This window comes from Eublepharis macularius, chromosome 12 (genome assembly GCF_028583425.1).
Source record: "Eublepharis macularius isolate TG4126 chromosome 12, MPM_Emac_v1.0, whole genome shotgun sequence".
Classification (NCBI taxonomy): Eukaryota; Metazoa; Chordata; class Lepidosauria; order Squamata; family Eublepharidae; genus Eublepharis; species Eublepharis macularius.
This window is the reverse complement of record NC_072801.1, coordinates 20313509-20338220: the sequence shown is the minus strand read 5'-3', so window position 1 is coordinate 20338220 and position 24712 is coordinate 20313509. Positions and strand designations below refer to the sequence as shown.

At 43.1% G+C, this 24712-nt stretch overlaps 1 protein-coding gene across 1 annotated transcript in view; it reads left to right on the top strand.

The window, feature by feature from the left end:
* Positions 1-24712, top strand: part of DNAH3 (dynein axonemal heavy chain 3) — a 121686-nt gene that overhangs the window by 68393 nt on the left and 28581 nt on the right. Inside the window, exons 33-46 of the mRNA XM_054993671.1 lie at positions 493-584; positions 3025-3244; positions 6743-6877; positions 8217-8328; positions 8711-8952; positions 9734-9834; positions 12737-12842; positions 14758-14887; positions 16499-16735; positions 17671-17774; positions 20294-20588; positions 21382-21561; positions 22904-23027; positions 23580-23736. Coding sequence (XP_054849646.1) covers positions 493-584; positions 3025-3244; positions 6743-6877; positions 8217-8328; positions 8711-8952; positions 9734-9834; positions 12737-12842; positions 14758-14887; positions 16499-16735; positions 17671-17774; positions 20294-20588; positions 21382-21561; positions 22904-23027; positions 23580-23736 — 2235 coding nt within the window. The remainder of the gene's footprint in view (positions 1-492; positions 585-3024; positions 3245-6742; positions 6878-8216; positions 8329-8710; positions 8953-9733; positions 9835-12736; positions 12843-14757; positions 14888-16498; positions 16736-17670; positions 17775-20293; positions 20589-21381; positions 21562-22903; positions 23028-23579; positions 23737-24712) is intronic.

Below are 24712 nucleotides of genomic sequence, written 5' to 3'. Positions count from 1 at the left end.
GTTTTGTACATCTTGTTATCATTCACATACATTTGAGTAAATATCCTGTCATTCCTATCTGCAATCTGAAATGTTATTTTTGGGGGGAGGACCATGCCATATACATTTTTGAAAAAAATATTCTTAGTTGGATTTTTAAAGATCCTTATTCCCTGTCTAAAAGTGATAGTCTCCAAGTATTTGAACGGACAGAACGCAAATCAGTATTTCTTAGGAACTTTTAAGAACAGAGACTTCACTTTTCACTCAGTCATATTCTACCATATAGTCATCTCTTCTATTGAATTTTTAAAATTATATAAATAGAGCTTGTCATGGTAATGAGACTGCAGCCTGGTCCAGCCCCATCCCATTTGGCTCCTGTTTCCTGGTAAAATGTACCTGTTTCCCCCATCTTTAGAGAGCAACTATACATTTGTTTCCCTATTGAACTTTTTCTCACTGGGCCACATTATCAGCTATTCCCCCCCTCAATTTTCTGTGCTTCTTTAGGCATTATTCCGCACAGTAGCCATGATGGTCCCAGATTATGCTTTGATTGGTGAAATTTCACTTTATTCCATGGGATTCCTTGACTCAAGGAGGTAAGTTAAATTGGGTTTGTTTTTTCCCGGGTTATGAATTCTGTTACACTTAAAAACCTACCTGTTATGTACTACCACCCAGGAGAAAATTGTGTAAAAAGCAGAGCTACTTTTGGAATCTTGCAATGTTCAGACCTTCTTTCAGAGATCCTTGCATGTATTTCAGTGCTTAAGTAACTTTTACCTCTGCATTCAGATATGGGTGTGACTTGAGAGGATTCCCAGTTTGTTTCAAATGTCATGGAAAGCGTCATCATCGGCTTTTTTTCTGGGAAAAGAGGTGGTAGAACTCAGTGTGTTGCCCTCAGAGAAAATGGTCACATGGCTGGTGGCCCCACCCCCTGATCTCTGCTGAGCGGCACGGAAGGCAATCTAAACTCCCCTCTGTCTGGAGATCAGGGGGCGGGGCCACCAGCCATGTGACCATTTTCAAGAGGTTCTGGAACTCCATTCCCCCACGTCCCCCCTGAAAAAAAGCCCTGGTCATCTTCATAAATTATTCCAAAGTGTCTTTTCTGATTTAAGCCCTTGTGCAATAGAACTAGCACCAGGGCTTTTTTTCAGCTGTAACGCAGTGGAATGGAGTGACCATTTTCTCCACGGGCAACACACTGAGTTCCACCACCTCTTTTCCCAGAAAAAAAGCCCTGACTAGCGCAGTACATATAACGTAAGATTCATATGACCATCTTAAAAGTGCTTTGAATTAAAGGTGGCACACCTTTATATTTTTATAAGCAAAACCCAAGTCAGACAAAGTCATAATTAGCAGTTGAGGGGACTCCAAAGAAATGTGAAATCGTAGCAAGTTCTAGGTATTATACTGTCTGGGTGGCAGGGAACAGAATAAAGTAATTATTGAATATAGCTTTGGACAGGCGCTGACTAAACACTGAACCTTCAGGTTCAGAGACAGTGTAGCTCAGAATACTAGTTTTAAGAGGGCAGACAGCGGGGCCTGGTTGTTGCTTTCATGCCCTCTGGGCTTCCCAGCAACATTTTGATGGCCACAGGATACTAGACAAAAGAGATGCTTACCCAGATCCAGCAGAGCAATTCTTTCAGAATAAAATATTGATGGAAATATTTTATTTTTGTTAGCTAGAGGGAGAAATTTCAATAAAGTTGTTATGCCAATATAGATTAAAATCATATGCCAATAATTAATACTGAACAATACTAGGCCTAGCTTCTGTACTCTCTAGATGAACTTTTAAACTTTGCATGAACTGTCAGTGTATTTTTTCTATGTGTAAGGTAATTCAGCAGGTGTGCTTTCATCCTTTGACAATTAATTAAAATAGTGGACTCTACCGAGATTGATGTTCTTCTATCAGAGATTCAACCAATGGTGATCGCCCAACTTAACTTTTTCTTGACACTTGTCAGAGATTTATAGTATTCTCTTGCAGATCAGACAATAACATAATTTTTTAACTAATTGGAAGGCTGTACTATGAAATTATGAATATTCAGTGAAGTGTCAAACCAATCAATATTTGTTTGTGCTATCATGTGAATAGACCATATTTGCATATGATTAGGTATATAATTGCAAACACAGAAAGAATAAGCAGGGTACTGATGGAAGAGATCTCTTGGGAGAATCTAGGTGAGAACCTATTTCTACCTATGTATTTCATAGAAACTTTGAGCAATGTTACACTTAGGATTTATTGAGAAATGTTAGTGAACTTATTTCTTATTGCCTTTCTATGTTCTGTTGTTATAGGATTCATATTAATAGCCATTTATATTTAGATTACTTGCTTCATTAAAAAACTAGGGTATATTTTCAATAAAGTGAAATAAACTCTAGATTGGTGTCTGTGTGTTTGATAAGGAGTTGCAAAGCAATATTGAACCCTATATAAATACATGTACTGATAAACAGCTGGTTCAAAGAACTTATCTGTTTGACAGGTCTAAAGACTAACTGCTTTCGGCTTCCCCGGAGAGAGATTCATCTTTCTCCTGGCAAGTTGAAGCTTGGTTTTAGACACGGGCAACCGTCTCGTTACAAAGTGTTAAGTACCTATTTTCAGTTATCAGTGTATTATTTCTCCTTTTGTTAGAGCCATTCAGCTGGATCCTACAGAACCATTAAGCTAGCAACGATGCTTTCCTCTGGCCGAAGGAGCCTTTCCCTGATGCTGTCTGAGTAACTTGCTCCAGGGGAAAGTTCCCTCCACTTGTCCCTGCTAGCAGAACTGATCTGTGGTAGGCTACCCACCCCCCTTTCCAATATTTGCTACAGTAAACTAACCTCCCCCCCCCCAACATATACAAGAAAAAAACCTGTCATTTTGTTTTTCACGTGTGCTGGACTATTCCTGAATTTTTTATAAGCCGACTTGGTTATATCCTTTATTTTCAACCTGTAGATATTTTAATCCTTTTTTCATGGTATGTAAATTGTAATATGCCTAACCTTTCACAGCCTTGCCCAGAAAATTGTTGCCACCTACCGCCTTTGCTCTGAACAGTTATCGTCCCAACATCACTATGACTACGGAATGCGTGCAGTGAAATCAGTCCTGACAGCAGCAGGGAACTTGAAACTGAAGTACCCAGATGAAAATGAAAGTGTCTTGTTGCTTAGGGCACTGCTGGATGTTAACTTAGCAAAATTCCTGGCCCAAGATGTCCCTTTGTTTCAGGTAAGATAAACATCAAATAATTCAGAAGCTAATGGCGTTAGGTGCTGCCGTTCAAATACAAACTGGGAAATGTTGATGAGATAGTCACAGTTATAAGAGAGCCAGTTTGGTGTAGTGGTTAGCAGCGTGGGACTTTAATCTAGAGAGCCAGGTTTGATTCCCCACTCCTCCGCTTGAAGCCAGCTAGGTGACCTTGGGCTAGTCACAGCTCTCTGGATCTCTCTCAGCCCCACCCACCTTACAGGGTGTTTGTTGTGGGCATAATAATAACATACTTTGTTAACCGCTCTGAGTGGGCATGAAGTTGTCCTGAAGGGTGGTGTATAAATTGAATGTTATTGTTATTATTATTATATAAGGACATAAGAACTAAGGCTTGTGGGATTGTATCAAGAGTCCAACTTGTCCAGCAATGCTGTTTCCTACAGGGAACAACTGGATGCCCTCAATGGGCCTACAAGCAAAGGCAGAGGTATACCCATCTAGCCATTGGTATTCGTAGGTAAACTGTCTCTGAACATGGAGGTTTCATTCAATCATCATAGTCAATAGCCCATCGTCCATGAATGTGTTTTTTTTTAAAGAATTTTTTATTGGATGGGTTTACAAACATACATAAAAATCATTATCATTATTCACCCCATTGCATTTTCCCCATCCTTTCCCCCCCACCTTTTCTGGTGACTCCCAGCAGTTTTCCATACCCAACTTAATCTAAAAAGTATATCATATAAATTCTTAAAGTCTATAATAATGATGTAATAATGTAATATATATCTATATTATACCTATCAAATCTCTTTAATTATCTTAACAATCTACACTAACTATATTGCTTATCTTAGTTAAAAATATAAAAATTGTATAAGTAATAATAGGTACATATACTAACTAAAAAAAATCCTACATATATATATGTAACATACTATTCCTTATATACCAATTAACTATAGTATCTATATTTCACATATACTCCCTATAACCTTATTACTCATAATTATACTCCCCTGTAAATATACTATACTAATCCAATAAAATACAGTAAAATATACCCCTTTTTAACCTTAAGTAAGTTTCTATCTCCCCTACTTCTCCAAAGACCACAGTTTCCCCTTCATGTCCCACTTTTTCTCCACATATTTCTTAAATTTTTCCCAGCTTAATGTATAGTCCAATTCTTCTTGTTCTTTCAATTTCCTTGTTAATTTGTCCATTTCTGCCATATTCAAGACTTTCAGAATCCAGTCTTCCATAGATGGTATCTCCTGAGTCTTCCACATCTGTGCATAACACATTCTGGCCGCCGTAATCATATAAAACACCATAACTCTGTCCATTTTATCAAAATCTTCTAGGTTCATACATAATAACAGCAATTCCGGGGTTTTATTTATATTCCTTTGTAAAATATCTGACATAACTTTAACTATATCCCCCCAGAACTGCTTAGCCTTATCACAAGTCCACCACATATGATAGAATGAACCTTCATGCTGTTTACATTTCCAACATTTATCAGACATCTGGCTATTACCATTGGCCAACTTCTTCGGTGTTAAATACCATCTATACAACATTTTATATACATTTTCACGCACCGTGGTACATGCTGAAATCTTAACTACATTTTTCCATACCTTTTCCCAAGCTTCCATTGAAATTTCCTTATTACAGTTTATTGCCCATTTGACCATCTGAACTTTAACAACTTCTTCCTCTGTAAACCATTTCAGTAATATCTTATATATTTTAGAAATTATTTTCTTCCCCCCCTGAAGCAAACAATTCTCAATCTCAGAGTTTTGTAGTCTAAAACCATTTTTCCTTTTGTCTTTCTCATATAGGTCTTTTATCTGCATATATTGAGACCATCCATATTGGAATGGCAATTCTTCATTACCTTTAAGCATATAGTTATTCTGTTGTATCTCAAGAATTTCTTTATATGTCAACCAGTCTTCCCCTGCATATTCTGTTCTTGGATTTACTACTTCCGCAGGGATAATCCACATTGGTATAGTCTCTTCTATATATTTCTTATATTTAGTCCATACAGCAAACAAGCTTCTTCTTACATAATGATGTAAAAACATAGAGTCTGCTTTTACTTTGTCATACCATAGATATGCATGCCATCCGAAGAGTTTATTATATCTTTCCAGTGCTAACAACTTCAAATTCTTCGATGTCATCCATTCCTTTATCCAGTCCAGACATATCGCTTCATGGTATAATTTAAAATTTGGTAATTGTAGTCCTCCTCTATCTTTCGCATCGTAAAGTACTTTCATTTTAACTCTGGGTTTCTTTCCAGCACAAACAAAATTTAACATCGTTCTCTGCCACTTCTCAAATTGTTTACTGTCTTTAACAATAGGTATTATCTGTAGTAAAAACATCATTCTTGGAAGAACATTCATCTTGATTACTGCAATACGACCTAACCATGACAAGTTCATTTTGTTCCATCTAATCATATCTTTATCTATTTGATGCCATAACTTGTCATAGTTATTCTTATATAAGTCAATATTCTTCACTGTCACTTCCACTTAACCTTGTTAGCTACTTCACATTCCACCTTGTCCATCAACTCCTTTTGTTGTTGTTTAGTCATATTTTTGCACAATATTTTGGACTTCACCTTATTAATTACAAAACCCGCTACGTCTCCAAAATCCTTCATTTTCTTCATCAATTTTGGCATGCACTCTATTGGATCTTCCACTATCACCATTATGTCATCAGCAAAAGCTCTTACTTTGTATTCCGATCCTTTAGTCCTCAATCCTCTTATTGAATTGTCTTCTCTTATTTGCCTAAGTAAAATCTCCAGTACCATTACAAACAGAAGTGGGGAAAGCGGACACCCTTGTCTTGTTCCTTTTCTTATTTCCAACTTTTTGGAACTTTTTCCAACTTTTTTTCCATCGTCCATGAATGTGTTTAAACTCTTCCACCCACATTTTAAGCTCGTGACTTTTGCTGCATCTCGTTCCAGTGAACTCATCAGGTTTTGGGTGAGGAAGGCTGTCCTTTTTGTCTGACAATCGATTACCCTTCAATTTTCCTGGGCACCCCTGAGTTCTAGCATTTTGGGAAAAGAAAAAAAGTTTTCTTTAGCTTCTTCCCACCACACACAAATTAATAAGCCCCTGTCACCTTGCCTTTCTCTGTTTCCTTTTTTCCAAACTCAAAAGCCCCAAACCCTTCAGCCTTTTGCTTATTGGGATGCTGCCCCTTAATCATTCCCGGGGTCTTTTCTCTACATCTTTTCCTGCTCAACAATATTCTTTTTTAAAAGCTGAACTGTACACAATATTCTAAATATAGCCACACCATAAGAGCTATACAAGGGCATGGCAATAGTATTAGCTAAGAAGATTTTTTTCTGCAGTCATTAAAAACAGCTCAAAATGAATGTGTATACGGCTTTACTCCAAGGAATTCAGTTCTTATTTTTCTGGCAAATTGCTTTTCTTGTCTTGCATTCCACAGGGTATCATATCGGATTTGTTTCCTGGAGTGGTTCTTCCTAAACCAGATTATGAGCGTTTCATTCAGGCCCTGAACAACAATATCAACAAAATGAACCTTCAGCCAGTTCCGTGGTTTATTGGGAAGATTATTCAGGTTAATTTTTTTTTAAAAAACACAACATTTTCCTTCTAGGAAACAAACACGGTGGAGCTTTCTCATTCATGTTTACTGTACGGTGACTCTTGGAGAGTCGGGTGAGGAGAGCCCAGTCTCCCAAGGCAGGCTTTCCCCACAGTCTGATTAATCTGAGGACATAAGAAGAGTCCTAATGAATCTGATCCAGGGTTCATCTAGCTCAGCACCCTGCTTCTCACAGATGTCCTACAAGATCCACAAAAGGAGCATAGAGGCCAAAACCTTGCTCTCTCAGCAGCTAGTATTCAGGGGCAGGGCTCATTTCGAGGGGGAACACACAGGAACGCAGTTCCAGCAGTTCCCCAAAGAGGTCACATGTCAGGTGGCCCCACCCACCTGACTCTCGGCCATATTGGGTCCGTTTCAGCCTGGATTGGGGCTGAAACAGCCCATATGGGGCCTGTGATAGGTGGTGGATCACTCTCCCACTCAGCAGTGGCCTGATCCTGACCATTTTGGGCTCCTTTTTGGCCATTTTCAGCCCCTTTTTGCCATTTTGGGCCCAATTTCGGCCCTGAATAGCCAGGATTTGGGTCCAAAACAGCCAGGATAGGTGATGTCATGGGGTGTGGCATATGCAAATCAATTATGCTAATGAGATATGCTAAGGAGTTCCTCCAGCTCTTTTTCTACGAAATCACCCCTGTTCAGAGGTATACTACCTCTGCATATTGAAATCTCATTTAGCTATTGTGGCTGATGACCGTTATCGAGGGATCCATTCTGTCTGTGGCATGAGGGATCACATTATTGTTATTATTGTTATTGTTATTACTTATAGTCTGCCTTTCTCACTGCGATCCAAGGCAGATTATGCCGTGCGACCGTATAGTCAACAGGTAGAACATTCACTGAGCGAAGGCCAATAATGAACAACAGTTAGGACATTCAGGGAAACAAATACAAAAGGGAATGGTTGCAGAGAAATTTTAAACAGGCGTAAAGCTGAGCACAGAGATGAAATCTATCTGAAATGAAGCATGAGATCATGTGGAGGTTCCTTAAAGGTGATTAATGTTCCTGTGTGATAAACAAGGTGCACTCCCACCTGCAGTGATGAAATGCATTTGTTGATGTCTGCCAGGCGTGGTGGTGGTGTGAGTTTGAAGCCTCTGGGATCCCTTTCCTGCAGTAACTCTCTTCTTTATACTTCCAGCCCCTCTAGCCATCCCTGTTGTTGGGCTTGGGGCTTACTGAGCATTTTCCAAAGAGGCACTCTCAACACGCTCTCCTGTATCACTGGTGTATCCTCAAGCCACACAGCATAATCCTTATATAGCTTCTGTCCTCGGTACAGATTTACGAAATGATGATGGTGCGTCACGGCTACATGATTGTTGGAGATGCCCTGGGAGGCAAAACCAGTGCCTACAAAGTGTTGGCTGCAGGACTTGGTGAACTGAGCCAAGGTAAAGCATGAAAACAAATCCTGCCTGAGAGCATCTTACTTTGAAAGAGCTCTTGATTCAGCTTTGATTCATTTAGGTTGCTGGATAGCAGAGGGAGGACTAAATAAAGTGTTGCAGGTAAAATAAATGAATGTGCTAGTTTTGTTGCTGCTGGGCTGCAAAATATAAGAGAATTTGGACAGCACGTAACTAAGAGAGTTCTGGACAGCACGTAAGTAAGGAGATTGATGTTTTTTTAAAAGTTGTGTGGGGTGGTGGTAGGAGAAGTAATACATAACCAGCATGTAATATATTGTATTTGGCCTTGACAAATAGCTTCCAAATGGCAAGAACCTGCTGCAGGTTGTCTTATAACTAATCAAAGATTTCATCTCCCCCGCAGACAGTTCAACAGGTGAGGTTGCTGTTGAGTACAGAATAATTAATCCCAAAGCTATCACTATGGGACAGCTGTATGGGTGTTTTGACCCCGTGAGCCACGAGTGGACAGATGGCATCCTTGCAAACACCTTCAGAGAACAGGCTTGTTCCACTACGGAGGATAGGAAGTGGATTGTCTTTGACGGTCCAGTGGATGCTGTTTGGATAGAAAACATGAACACAGTCCTGGATGATAACAAGAAGGTAGCGGTCACGTTTCTTTCAGTCTGGGGAGCGCTCGCTCAGGTTGCAAGGTTAGGGACAGGAATACAGCTCTAGTGGTGGCAGAAGGTACAGTGTGGCAACCTGGCTACTGGGAACCTCTGTTCGAAACCCCTCCACAATGCTTTCTACTCCTGTTAATGTATAAAAGAAAGTGGATTAAAACATTTTTAATGGAGTGCCCATTCCAGCCAACGCAAAGGCAGCTTTGCACATTCATGTCTGTGCCAATTTTTTTTCATGGTGTGCCTTCCCTATTCAGACAGGCAAACATGCCAAGTGAAGTAAGACATGGGGCTGTTTTCTGGGGTTAGGGGAGGGACTTTGAAAGAGAGGGGCAGCATGGTATGGTGCTTAGAACATTGGACTTGTGCCAGGGAGACCTAGGTTCAGATCCTCACCCAGCCACTCCAAGCACACCCCACTGGCTTATTCTGGCATGATAATATATTTCATCACATATCACTTCCTCCAAATCAAACACTAAATGGCCCACTGACCAAACAAACCAGTGTGATCCAGTGGTTAGCATGCTGGACTAGGTCTTCAGAGGCCCAGATCCAAATCCCTACTTAGCCATAATGCTCCGAAAGTAACCTTGGCTCAGCAACTCTCTTTCATCTTAGCCTACCTTGTTTGAAGGTTAGGAGGGGAGAGCTGAGACTGCTGCTCCGAGCTCCTTGGAAGAAGTGTCGGAGCAAGCAGACTGGGCATTCTGCTCCACAGAGAATGAAGCCATGGCTGTGTGATATTTCTATTCCAGCTCTGCTTAATGAGTGGAGAAATCATTCAGATGAATGCACAAATGAGCCTGATGTTTGAGCCTGAAGATCTGGAACAGGCGTCCCCAGCGACTGTCAGCAGGTAATTAGGAATGCTGTATGTAGAGATGGGCACGATCAAAAATAAATTGCCGATCCAGCTGATCGTGGATCGGTGCTGGTGACGATCCCGACTAAACGATCCACACCGATCATCTCCCGTTCCCGATTCGTGGATCGTGGATCGTGGAGGCCAAAGCGGGGCGCGCCGCTATTCCCAGCTATGCGGGAAGGTGAGTGTTGGCGGCAGCCACCGGGCCCGGTGGGCACAGGGAGACGGCGATGAGCCGCTTCCCCTCAGGGGGCCGGGGGTCTGGCTGCTTGCCGGCGGCACCCCCCATGTGCCCGCCTGCCAGGCCAAAAGGGAGCGCGCTGGTGAGAAAAGAACAGTGGGTGATGCTGGTGGCATCTGTGTTTGTGTTTGGCCGTCTGTGTTTGGCCGTCAGCTGCCTATCAGGGTTTGCAGGGATGAGATTGGAGTGCCCATGGCTACAGAACACCCCCTTCCCCCTCCCTCCCCTGGGTGTCTTCTCCCAGTTGGTGACTGCTTTGCTGCTCCATGGTTGGAAGGAAGCCCTGCTGATCAAGGAAAGCTGGGCTTCCATTCGGGTTTCCAGGGCAACAGAAGGAGGGGAAACACAGCTCAGGCATTCCCCTGGCTCCGTTACCCCAGGAATAGATTACTGGCACCTGAGTGTCTGGCTTCCCGATCCGAGCACGATCCAGCCCCGATCCAGCCCCCCTCCCGAATGCTGGATCGTTGGCCATGGCTGATCACAATCCGCTGAGTCGCGATCGCCATTATTGTGGGATTTTTGGATCGTAATGCGGATCATGCCCATCTCTAGCTATAAGTTCCCAGCCTTTTCATTATAAAAACCATGCATGACTTTGGAAGCATCTGTTTTGCTTTGGGTTTGGTCTTGCGCTCTTCACCCTGGCTCCTTGCTCTTCCATATCCCAGTTCCCTAGCGCCTGATGAGTCCATGCCCCATAAAGGAGGAGTGTGCCTCTTGCTTTATTTTAGGGCGCATCCAGAACTTGGGCCCTTTTTGTGGGTTACAAATAGCACAGAAAAGGGATTGTGACAAGAGGTGCCTATAGGGTATTTCTTGAAGATCGTTTTGGCTTTGTCATCTTGTGCTAGGGATCCCCACATCTCACCAGTTAGGCAGGAGCAGGGGGCTTTTCGTAGAAAAAGAGCTGGAGGAACTCATTAGCATAACTCATTAGCATATGCCACACCCCTTGCCATCACCAGAAGTGTGTAATTAGCATAACTGATTTGCATATGCCACACCCCCTGACATTACCTATCCTGGCTGTTTTGTACCCAATCCTGGCCATTCAGGGCCGAAATTGGGCCCAAAATGGCAAAAAGGGGCTGAAAATGGCCGAAAAGGGGCCCAAAATGGTCAGGATCGTGCCACTGCTGAGCGGGAGAGTGATCCACCACTTGTCAGAGGCCCGATCTGGGCTGTTTCAGCCCCAATCCAGGCCAAAACGGGCCCAAAATGGCCGAGAGTCAGGTGGGCAGGGCCCCCTGACATGTGACCTCTTTGGGGCACTGCCAGAACTGCATTCCTGTGCGTTCCCCCTCAAAATGAGCCCTGGGCAAGAGCTAGCGTGGTTTAAGCAGTAGAGTGGTGTGGGGAGGGAGGCCAGGAGTCAAATCATGCCTCATCTGCAAGGCTCACCTTCGGCTTGTCCCTTCCTCTTGCCACCCCATTTACTTCACAGGGTTGCTGTGAGGATGGATCCACGTGCTCCCTCTTGCCTCCCTTCATGTGCCACAATGAACTCCTTGCAAGAAGGGCCAGGCTTCAACAATGCAATGATAGACTCTGCATCCTCTTCTAGCCCTGATAGTTTATATGCACTTGCTTTGAATGGCATAGGGTTAGGCTACCTGAATGGGTGGTTGGCAGATTTAAGAGTGCTTTGATGCAGGGTACTGCTTACCTGCCAAACACTGGCTGCATTTATTCATGGTCTGCCATTGGGAAAATGAGACTTGGAAATGCCCAGGCATGCAGATTTCCTTCCTCTCCCTTGTGTGCAGCCAAAGGCCTTTTCTTCCACCCCAAACTGAGTGTGTCTTCCAGTGTGTCTTCCAGCCTTTCCCCCTACACTCAACCAAAGGCAATTCCACCATTGGTCACTTCATTTGCCCCCACACCAGGATTCTAAACTGGGATGTGTCCATGGTTTAATTTTAGAATCTATGTAAGGAATAGTTTGTGGTTCAGACATTTTTTGTGAGCCAGGATATCTCCCTGAGCTGCATGTGTGTATTTGCGGGTGGGGGTGCATTGCTGTGCCTATGCTCATAATGACACACCATTGCTTGACATTGCATCTGAAAGCAGTTCTGTATCTGGAAGGGTCTTAGAACAGGAAAAATGGTTCAGAGGTGGCATCGAGATGGAGCCAAAGAACTGTCTACACACAGAAAATAGCTGCAAGTGTGTGCGCAAGAGCATTAGGCGCCATAGGTTCTGCAGCGCTTTCATACTTCCACTTGCACAAGTGATTGCAGAAACTCTGGTGGAAGAACTTTTTCTTGACTGTTTTGCTTTTCCCACAGTGCATCACAATGTGTAAAATAGTCCTCTTTTTCCTGAGCAGATGCTTTCTGCACACAGGAGGGTACCCTTGGGTTCCAACCACTGGATCTTCTGATGTTGTAAACACCCCTTTCCTAGGTTTTATAGGTTTTATATAGAGGCTTAATCTAGCCCATACACTTTTATATCCCATGCTACAAACTGAATTCCCATAGTTCTAAAAATTCTCTAGGCAAGAGTTCAAAACTGAGCAGTACAGAAGAATAACTGAATCACAGCGATTGCCCAGCGTGATCTAAAGTCTGAGTTCACTGGAACAGGTTATTCTTTCAGATGATGAGTCAGTCTGCACAACAAAAAAGTATTTATTCCTTCCAGGTGTGGCATGATCTATATGGAACCTCACCAGTTAGGCTGGAAGCCTCTGAAGGATTCTTACATGAACACACTGCCATCAACCTTGCAAGAGACACACATAGAACTGGTGTGCAAATTTCAGATTTATATTCTTTTTTATTATGTCCTCTTTAATATAATTGGTTGGGTCCTGTGCACTGCCAGCAGAAGCAGCTAGTGAAGCCAGATCTTGCCTGCCTTTCTTTTGCCCCAGTGGCCCCTGGTGTGCCGAAAAGGCAATGCTTAGAGGATTAAGAATACTCATATGGACTGAAAAACAATGAAAAGTAAAGAATGCTGTTGAGAACGCTGCTCCTTCCTGCCTCTTGTGTCAGTGGAGTCTCTTCCTGCTGGCAGAAACCTTCCCAATCCAGTAGAAAAGAAGGCACAGAATCCAGCCAGATATGAAAACAAATGGAAACATCAAAATACTGCCCTTAAGGTATATTGGAGCCAGTGCGGTATAGTGGTTACAGTGTCAGACTAGTGTCTGGGAAATGCAGGTTCAAATTCTCACTCTGCGATGGAGGTTTGCTGGGTGACCTTGAGTACACTGTCAGCCTAACCTACTTTACAGGGTTGTTGTGTGGATAAAATGGAGAAGAGGAGAATGATGTAAGCTGCTTTGAGTCCCCATTGGGGAGAAAGGTAGAATATAAATAAAGTAAATGCTTAAAAATGAATACAGATGTACGTAGTTCAAGTTGTGAACCTGTAGTAGAACTGTACTCATCCCTTTTAGTAGATGTTAGATGGACAAGTTATAGAACTCAGCTCAGTAGCAGCTAGTTCTTGTTCTGGCCATAGATGGCTGCGTAGACAAGTGATTGTCTGATCCTTGTGTCAGTTGTGAAACTCTCTCCACAGCTCTCTGTGCAGACTGCTGATTGGCTGGCCATTGTGACTGTTGCGAAGCCTTCCCTCCCATACTTGCTGTAGAAGGCGCACTGTATTAAAAGTTAACCAGATTAGACAGACATGCTGGGTTCCTGAAATTTTAGGCCTGTCCAAATCATAGGGTGAGGAGTGCTAAGCACGTGCTTCATTAGAGGAGTGAAGGCAAGAAGCAGCAGAGCTTGCACTGTAGCCGGAAGAAAATCAAACACGTCAGGTCCTGTCAATAGATATGTTTCCACATAATTGCTACAGAAAAGAGTAGACCGTTGGGGTGAAGATTCAGGTGCTTTGGAAAAGTGGAGAGAAAGAGTTGATGTGTCAGAGAAGTCTCCTGGTGAGTCCATCTGAAGAAGTGAGCTGTGACTCACAAAATCTCATACCCTGCCACAAATTTTGTTAGTCTTATAGGTGCTACTGGACTCTTGCTCTTTTTTACGTGAGCCCATCGTTAGTACCCTGACCTGGATAGCCCAAGTGAGCCTGATCTCGTCAGATCTCAGAAGCTAAGCAGAGTCGGCCTTGGTTAGTAATTGGATGGGAGGCCTCCAGTGAAGACCAGGGTTGCAGAGGCAGGCAATGGCAAACCACCTCTGAGAGTCTCTTGCCATGAAAACCCCACCAGGGGTCGCCATAAGTGAACTCTGACTTGAGGGCTCTCTCCACCACCACCATCATTAGTAATAGGAGGGGGCTGTGCCTCAGTGATAGGACGCTTGCTCTGCATGCTGGCGTTCTCAGGTCCAGTCCTTTGGCATTGCTGGTAAAAAGGGATCTTAGGCATCAGGTGCTGAGATCCTAGAGAGCTGTTGCCTTTTAGAGTATACGGTACGGAGTAGATGGACTCTGACTCAGTATAAAGCAACTTGGACTCTCAGTTTCAATAAAGTGTCCTGATGCCCTCTGCAACACTAACATACATCATCTAAAAACAAAGAATGCTTCTTTTTCTCACACACAGCTGTTCTTCATATACAATGTGCAGATTTAATTGCTTAATTGATGAACTAAAATCCGTACAATTCTCCAGATTCCTTTTCATCAAGTGATAGCCCCTGCTGGTGTTGCGACAGCAGTAATGAGCATCTGCTTCCCCTTTTCCTTTGCAGATCAATGATTTGTTTACCTGGTTGGTACAGCCTTCTTTGGATTTTATTCGCCATAATTGCAGAGTCATTGTGCAGACATCGCCCATCCACCTGACCTTTTCCATGATGAAACTGTACACCTGTTTGCTTGGTAAGGATCTGTACCTAATCTCCCTTCCCTTCCCAGCTTGGATGTTATATAGAAGTATTGCCAGGGCTTTTTTTCAGCAGGAACACAATGGAATGGAGTTCCGGAACCTCTTGAAAATGGTCACATGGCTGGTGGCCCCGCCCCCTGATCTCCAGACAGAGGGGAGTTTAGATTGCCCTCCACACCACTCATAGTTGACATTTGGTTGAAAGTTTAGTGTTGTGGCTAGATACCAGACAAATCCCAAAGAGGTAGCACCATTAGAGGCATTTGTGAGTTGATTGAGCTAGGTTGTCCAATCCACAAGAGTTAACCATGCAGTAAATATGCTCCTCTTGAAGGTACCACAATGCTCTTGATGATTTTGGTGCTCCACACAGCTCCAGTTGCGAGAAGTGTCTCTGTCAGTCTCATGCTACTACTTCTGCAAATGTTGTATCGACTGAAATTAAGATGGATGGGTGATACCTTTTACCCTACGTATATCTGTGCTAAACCAACCAACCAAAAGGAATCTCCACCTTGGTGACCCTGGTTGGGCAAAAATGCAGGCTATAATTTTGTGAATGAATGAGTAAATGAATGTGCTTGTGTTTACCCTCCTTAAAGTGCAACAAGTTTTCCAGAGATTATACTTTTGAGATTCAAGCTCTCTTCATCAGATCTGTAAGATCTCATTTTTGACTCTTGAAAGCTTTGACTCAGGAAAGCTCACACCCTGAAAATCTGATTGGTCGTTAAGGTGCCACTAGACTCAGCTCTTGCTCTTCTACTATAGACCTTCTACTGTAAGGTGCTACTATACAGCACAGCTACCCTCCTGAGTTCTGCACACGTTAGATAATGCACTTCCAATCCTCTTTATAGATCATTTGGAACAGATTTTTTTGCGCGCGGAACAAAAAATCCACCTCAAACGATTGATAAAGTGCATTGAAAGTGCATTATCCAACGTGTGCGGAATCAGCCAGTGTTTATCCTGTGTCACCTAGAGGACCACCTGCCCATGGTTTCTTTCTGCACATCCTGATCTCAGCTGATTCCTCTAATTCACAAAAACTATTGCAAAGCTGCATGAGTCCGCGTGATTTCCTCTCTGCTTTGAGCAGAGTTGAGTGTCTGTGGAAAAGACAGCAACAAACCAGAGAGGTTGCTGTGTACACGCTCTGTATCCATCTCCCTAAATCGGTCTGCCTGGGGCCAAGTAAAAGAATGCCATTTGTTCATTCATTGATATTTGCATTCATTTTTGTTACAAGAAGACATGTAATAAAGTTTTTTTTTCCCATTTGTTTTCCAATGAACACACATCTCTATTAAAGATGTTCTGGAGGCAAGGCAACGAAAAGTAATTATGTTCAGCTGTTCTTTGGGAAAATAGCCCTTCTGTGTTGTTTACTGTCGTTTGTGTATTTATTTGATTGTTTGGTATTTTTATAGTGGTGTGCTTTTCTTCTTTTTTTTTAGGATTTGAAACGATTGGCATATTGCATTGGGAGCTTGAGCTGAAATGTGATTTAAAAATTTCAGAAATGCATGAATATACATAAAAATATTATGCGTTTCATCTGGACATTGGCTTTATCCATCCATTTACGTTTTTCATTTTAGATGAAATAAAAAACTCAGGTAAAGAAGAAGGCGAAACCATGTCCAGCCAGCAGATCACCTTGTGGCTGCAGGGACTCTTCCTCTTCGCATTGGTTTGGACCATTGGGGGCACGCTCAATGCCGAGAGCAGGAAAAAATTTGACCACTTTTTCCGAAATATCTTACTGGGAGCCGACGATGACAACCCCCGCCCCAAAAGTGTGAAGTTAACGAAAAACAATATATTTCCAGAAAGAGGTGTGTTCAGGTGTTTTTATCCACTTTTTGGTTTAGACAATAGCTGCTTTGTTGGTCCCAGAGATCAGGAGAGGTGCTAATCTTATCTTTAGTGGTATATCCATGCATTAGTGGTATAGCCATGCACCGCCCAGAGCCCCTGAGGATGGGTGGTTTATAAATCGAAGTAATAAAAATAAATAAATAAACTTTTGAGCTGCTTTAAGAAGAAGGCCCAAAGTTCAGTGACCGAATGCATGTTTTATGTGTAAGGCCTCAGCTTCAATCCCTGGCTTCTCTAGTTAAGAGATCTCTGATGGAAAGGCCAGTCTCCACAAGGCCTTACTTCCAGTCCTCAGTCCTGAAGTAGATGGTCTTGCTATCAGAGGTCCCCAACTCTTTTCAGCTTGACACCTTTTATACGATCCCTCCATCAGGAGTAGTTGGGAGCAATAGGGCTAAGAGAGGAGGAGCACAACTTCCATGCATTCAACCCGTTGATATGCTATGAATGCATGTACCATATTTACCCGAAAGTCAGGCAGTCTTGAATATAAGACAATTCCCCTAAACAAAGCTTATACACAAAAAGGTTTTTCATTCCTGTACACACCTGTAACTTGTATGCAGATTCAAGATGGATGCCCTGTTCTTGCCGACACATGTGGGGAAAAAAATCCCTTGTCTTCAGGTAAACTGGGTACATTTCAAAAGAGGCTCACAGGCACTGTGTATGTGCTTGCAACTTTTGGCATATTTTTATCTTTATGCATGCTTGCAGAGGTTCTGAATCCCAATATCTTGACAGGTAATTCAGCAACATTAGAAGATTTTGATATTTCTTGTAGGGTAGGAAAATATTAGGAGAAACATATCCAACCATTATAATCTAAATATGATGTGGATCCATCTTGCTGTTTAGATTGTGACTTTTCCCTTTGGCTTTCCCTTCTCAGGGACCATTTATGACTTTTATTTTCATAAGCAAGCCAGCGGACAGTGGAACATGTGGACGGAGTACATCACTAAGGAGGAACAAACTATTGCTGCTGGCACAAAGGTAAAATGTTAGATTAGAAGGGCCTGGAGAGGAAACCTGGGGCTGCTCTTAATCTTACTGAACTCACAAAAGGAGGTATATAGAACGTCACAACAATGTTTATCATGTAATGTTTTGGGTAAACGTGTAGGAGCAAAAAGCAGTCTCAAGCTCAGATATCAAAAATGAGCAGAGCCTGGTATTTAACAAGGTGGGTCAGGTCAGGTGTTAAAACCTGTGAGGAGGGCACAGGCTTTGTGTGCCAAAAATCCTAGGCATCTCCGGTTGTAACAAGGTTCTTGGATATCAGAGTTAGGAAACACAAGATCATGGAGAGCTGCTCTCCTTTTGGGAAGAGACAATATTAGATTAGGCAGAGCAATTGTTTATTTCATAGTTTGACTTGGTGTATAGCAGCAGCTTTGTATGTAGGAGCTCTAAGGGAAAAGGAAGTCTCCAGTAAGTATGGTGTGGGCGAAGAAATCAGTTCAGCAAAAACCCCTAGAAATTTCTAATATTCTGGTTGCTTGCATTTTCTAGTGAAGGTATTACTAAATTAGATGTCATTTGCCCAGTTCTTTTAATTATCTCATGCCATTGAAAGCCCACCTTTCAGGAAAGGGCAGCTTCTTTTGTCTGCATTTGGACCCTGATTATTTGTATAGTCAGAAGTGTTCCTGGAAGAGCTGAGAGCTTTGTTTTGGTATTTTCACTTCTAGAAGCAGGACAGGTACAATAACAGATGGCATCAACCCCAGAGTATTAGCTGCTTTTCACTTCTTCTCTTATCCAGGGCAGGCCTTTGTTCCCAGGGCAACAAGAGAAGACACTTAAACAAATTGTATTAGGTGCATATTCAGTATCCCAAGCCAAATTCCAATGTATCTTGGGATAGTCAAGTGTCCCACAAGAAAAAAAAAATCTGGATTTGGAGGCTGAAGTCCGTGGGTTTTCACAACGCCCAGAGCCTACATAATGCACTTTCATTTGCACATTAAATGGATTTTTTTTGGTTTCGATTTCCACCCCCTTTTTGAATCTTGAATAGCTCATTAGTTTCTGGAACGTTATCGAGTCATCTTTCTGTGAAAAGAGGGAAGGGCTGTCTCTCTCTAGAGCACTTAAAGATGTTTCCATGCATCAGTGATTTCTGTTTTTTCAAAACTCCAATAGCTCCAGTGCGTTACATTGTCTGGGGTAATAAACTATCCCAATCACACTTTGATTATATGTTTTGGGGTTTGAAAAAAAGCCTACTTCAGTTCCAAAAATCAGTTGATTTCTCAGAGGTTGGGTGCTTTAGGTTATCTGAAAAACAAACCATAAGTAGTAAGAGGGAGCACTTTGGGGAGATGGTTTATCCATTCAGGTGAAATGGAAAGAAAAACGTTGTAGAATTGCTTCTGTATTCATTCTCCCCCCCTCCCCCACCTCGCTCAACTAGGAGCTGAGTACTCCAGAAAGTTGGTAAACAGCTAGGGAGACCCTCCTCAGATTTTGAGAATTTCACTCTGTTTGGAATGTCTAAGTACTGATGTTAGAAGCCTACTGAAGCTTCCAAGAGGAACCAGGAAAGTATTGGTGGTTTTGCAAATGGGTCTTTGGATCTAACCCTGGGTCAACTCTTTCTGAGATGACTTCGACCCAAACTGGTTACAAATTGTGTGCTCCAAAGTAGTGCTGAATTATTTCAGGCTAGTCCTGACCTGAAGCAGGAATTGCAGAAGGTTGACTTGGACTAGTTTCCACCTTATATAAAAGCAAGTTTTATTTATTTATATCCCACATTCTCATGGTAAAAATTGACAAGCTGGTGTACAACAATGAAACAGAGAGCCGTTAAACATAAAATTATAAAACGAATGCAATTGCAAACAACCATCTGTTAAAGGATCCCATGGAGACAGGTACGTGCGTATCTCGCTCTGCCCAGATTTCTTGAAGCATATCCTCACACCCTTATTTGTAGCCATCAGACTATTAACCAGGTACCTGCCGAATGATGCATATAACTCAGATATTGTACTAACTTGACTGGCTGCCCTTTTAGTGAGTGACAAAACCCACTATTTGTTGGCATTAATCTTCTGTTCGTGATGCGTCCATTTATGCTCTGGTGATGTTGATGGGAAGGTGGCATGGTATAGCCCGATCTCATCAGATCTCGGCAGTTCAGCACGGTCGGTACTGGGATGTGGGACCACTAAGGAAGACTCTGCGGAGGAAGGCCATGGCAAACCCCTGCTGCTTCTCGCTGGCCTTGGAAACCTCTTGCTGGGATCACCGTAGGTCTGTTGCAACTTAACAGTACATACGTGTGAAGTTGGTGGTCACATGATTTTGAATCAGTTAAACCATTTTATTTTGATAACGTATTTGGGTTCATTATATTGTTTTACACTTGATGGTTAGCCACCTTGAAAATATTTTGTTGAGTGAAAGACAGGATATAAATATCTTAAGTAAATAATGAATTGCTCAGTTTCAGATAGATAAGTTTCCCAGATGCACATGTCCCATCCTGACCATCTTCCCGACAGGTCTCTGAACTTATAATTCCAACCACAGAAACAGCCAGGCAAACCTTTTTCCTGAAAACCTACGTGGAACACGACGTCCCGTTGCTGTTTGTGGGGCCCACCGGGACAGGGAAATCAGCCATTACCAACAGTTTTCTGGTCCACCTCCCAAAGACCATATACACCCCGAATGTCATCAATTTCTCAGCCAGAACCTCAGCAAACCAGACCCAAGATATCGTTATGTCAAAGCTGGACAGGAGAAGAAAAGGACTTTTTGGGCCTCCGGTGGGGAAGAAAGCCATTGTGTTTGTGGGTAAGATTTATCTGCCTGTCTTATCAAATTTGTATGCTGAGCTTTTCCCGTGCAACTTGTCTCATCCTCAGTTTTATCCTCACCACAACCCTGGCCCTTTGCACACTGCTTACCTGCTCCTGGGACGTTGTGAAATATCGCACAAAAGACACGGAAGATAGCGTCTTCTTGTGAGAGTTTTGCATGATGTCGCGCAAAATTCTTGTGAGAAGACACTATCTTCCACGGTTTTTGCGCGATGTTTCGCAATGTTACGGGAGCAGGTAAGTAGTGTGAAAAGGGCCCCTGTGTGGTATGCTAGGCTGAGAGAGAGCTTTTTGGCCATCCCAAAAGCTTCATGGATGAAAACAGGTCTCCTAGGTCCTAGTCTAATACTCGAATATCTATACCATGTCCTGTACGTTCTCATTCCTTTAGATTGTTTGTGGGACCTACCTGGACGGGTGTGGGACCTACCTGGATAGTTCTCTATGAAACAGGTGATCCTTGACCCTTCTTTGCTCAGGGCTTCCCTGTATGATTTACTTCCCTTCTACCTTTGCCTTATCTCGGTCCCTTTCCTTGTATAACATGCTAGAACAAAACTTGACATAACACTGCAAGCAGGTAGAGGAATGATGTTTGACAGGAGATGCACAGGCAGGTATTCCTGCCAGTGGGCCCACCAGAAGTCCAATACATGTTCCACCTCAGATATGCTGATGCCAGCTCCACTTGCTGCCATGTTTTGATGAGGTGTGGGAAAATTAGTGTCCTATGCCTTCAGACAACAAGTGTGTGATCTCCTCTTTAGATGACTTAAACATGCCAGCCAAGGAGGTCTACGGAGCCCAGCCGCCTATAGAGCTTCTTAGGCAGTGGATAGACCACGGCCACTGGTATGACAAGAAGGACACGTCAAGGCTTGACATTGTTGACCTTCTGTTTGTTTCGGCGATGGGTCCTCCAGGCGGTGGAAGAAATGATATTACAGGTACCATGTTGTTGTGGACCCTCACAACACACCACTGATTTTAGTTTAGTCAGCTGGTTAAAATGGAAGTTTTTGCCCTCTAAAATAAATCCTGGCTGTAATCCTGAAGTTAGTTATGAGATACTAATTACAGATACACCATAACAGACAAAGGGAGTTCTGCCATTTATGTCAGCAGAATGCTGGCTGTGTTTTAGCATGCCAGAACACTACACAGGAATCCAAAGCTAGCTGTTTAGAATCAACATGACCTTTAAAGTAGTCTTGTACCACTTACTCAGTGTAAAACAGCATTGGAGCTTGCTGTTTAGTTATCCTGCCCATTGTAGCTTATAAACCAAACACAGAAAACGTTTGTAAGAATTGCCGTTTAGCTAAATGTTTTAACTTGGAATGTATCCAAGAGTAGGCCTGTGGGCTCCTTTTTGAATAGGGCTTCCCTGCTGGAATCTGAAATGGAACGCTAAGTTTGTATAAATGGATGAGATGGTAGAGAATCTGTGATCAGATCTTCCACTTTAAAAAAACCTTAAAAGCGGTTGTGTTGGGGAGATTTGTTATGCAGTTAACCCTTTTTCCTTGTTCCATTTTCCTGATCTTAATCACCCTATTGAAGCTGCTGATATGGTGCTTGTACATTTCTTGGAGCATATAGCAGTTCTAGGGGAGGGAGAATTTGCATCAGGGAAATGGCAGGCGAGAGGGTGAAATGCAATTTTTGTCCACACTGTGTCCCCGATGAAATATCCTGCCTCATGTTAGCTTTATGTATTTTTAAAATCTATTGTTGAATCTTCTATCATCCTATCTAGTTGAAGGGGGGGCGGGTAAAGTACAGTCAGTGAGAGTGGTTGCACATTGGCTGCAATTCAAGCAGATGACCCCCATTGCAATCCAGACTGAAATTCATATTTTGCAGCAGGTACATCTCCTTTAGTGAAAGGGTCTCCAATGTACTCCTTGTAGTATAGTAGTTAAGTGGTTGGGTTGTGAATCAGCACTCTGCTGGGTCGACTTTCACTACTGTCATGGGCTCTGCCGGTGCCTTTGGGTCAGCCACTCCTCTTAGCCCCAGATCCCCAACTGTATTGTGGGGATAATAATATACTGACTTTGTTCACCGCTCTGAACACTGCTCTGAGCAGTGGGCACTAGTCTGTCCAGAAGGGCAGTATATAAGCACACCATCATCATTATTATTATTTCAATCAGGATTGAAATCCATATTTTGAAGCAGGCTCACCTTTAGTTAAAGGATCTCCAATGTACACAAAAAAATTACGTAAGCCCACAAAAAAGAAAGGCAGATTATGCTGATCCATCACCCTCTGTGTCTGAACAGAGCGTTTCACGCGGCACTTGAACATCGTTTCCATCAGTGCCTTCGATGATGAAATTTTGACTAAGATTTTCTCTTCGATTGTCGACTGGCACTTCGGCAAAGGATTTGATGTTTCCTTTTTAAGGTAAATGCCAGTCTGGGAATCCCCCACTCCTCATCGCCAAAAGTATTATAGAGTTGGAAAGGATGCAGAGAGAAAGGCCACCAAAGTGATCATGGTGTGGAAGCAGCTTCCCAGTGAGGAGAAACTGAAAAACAGGCAGCTTTTGAGTTTAGGAAAAATATGAAGTTTTGTCATGGCTGGGTGGAGAACATGACAGAACTTTATAAAATGATTCAAGGTGCGGAGAAAGATCATCTTTTTTCTTTTTCTGATATAATACTAGAACTTTTGGCACCCTGTGAAATTGAGGGGGTCAAACAAATATGGTCCCTACTCAGAAGTAAAGAACAGAAATTAAAAGAGATGTGTGGGAAAGGGGGAAAGGACGGACGGGGTTGGAGAGGATGAGCTAACAGGTGAGACAGTGGCAAAGAGGTGAGGCCGTGCTAGTCCAAGGGGGGGTTGCAGGAGCAGGTGGTTGGAGAGGTGGAGATGGGGAGCCAGAAGGTAGCTGGAGAGGGAGAAGAGAGCAAGGCCTCTGGCTGCATTCAACATGTTTGTTTCTTCTTAAAGGCTTGGCAAAATGATGGTCCATGCGACTATGGATATTTACAAGCTGGCCGTGGAAAACTTCCTCCCGACTCCTTCCAAATCTCATTATGTCTTTAACCTGCGAGATTTCTCACGTGTGATCAGAGGCGTGCTGCTGTGCCCACACACCCATTTGCAGGTGGTGCTTTCATTTGAATGTATCAGTGCACAAGGGGGGGTTGACATCTTCTTTCTGTTTGACAGGCATAGGCCATGCTATTAGAGGGAAAGACGCAGCCCTAGTGTTACATTAGGCTGTCTGGCCTGTGAAAAGAGGAATAAGTATCTGATTGAAAGGTTAAAATAATACACAGCGGGTGGGCTGCAGGGTTTGCCTGAGAGGTGTCAGGCTGATGAGGGGTGTGTGTGTGTGTGTGACCTGAAATGGGCCATCAAATATGAATGGGGCTTAGCACTGCCTTTCTCCTCCCTAACAGCTAGCTAAGTGTCAAATCCTTGCCTTGATATAGCACATGCAATAAAATTCTGGCCCTCTAAGCTCATCACACAATTAAACTCTCTTACAGCTACACAGCAAACAGTTCACTCTCTGCAGCAATTGCTTTGCCAAAAGGGAGACACTCCGAAGCCTCGGACTGGCTGAGGATGTATGCTGATGGAGTAAGACCATGATGGAGTGAAACTGATCCCACACCTCTCTCTGTCAGAGGCTCTTCTTCTCCTAGCTCTCCAGCCCTCCTGTGGTTGGAAGGAAGCTCATCCATGGCAGCAGAGATGGAAACACTGCCAGTGCTGATCACATGACCCTCCCTGGAAGGTCAAAAACTTACCTGCAGTCCAGCATTGGAAGGAAGCTACTGAAGGATATGTAAACACGCCTGGGGAATGCGGGCAGTGATAGGAAGGAAGGCAACAAGTCCTCTTTTCTCTCTGCCTGAAATGACCCCAGTGTAGATGGGGAGGAGAGGGAGTACAGAACCATTAGACTTCCCAGGAGGAGGCAAGTCTCCGGTACTGCGGTGCAGGCAGGAGCAGGCAAAAAGGCAAGCACTGGGAGAGCAATTGCTGAGCCGGGATGTTCCATCTGCATTGGTGGTGTTGGGAGACAAGTCTCCCTTGTACCGTTCCCTCTGTGTTTAACACACACACACCCC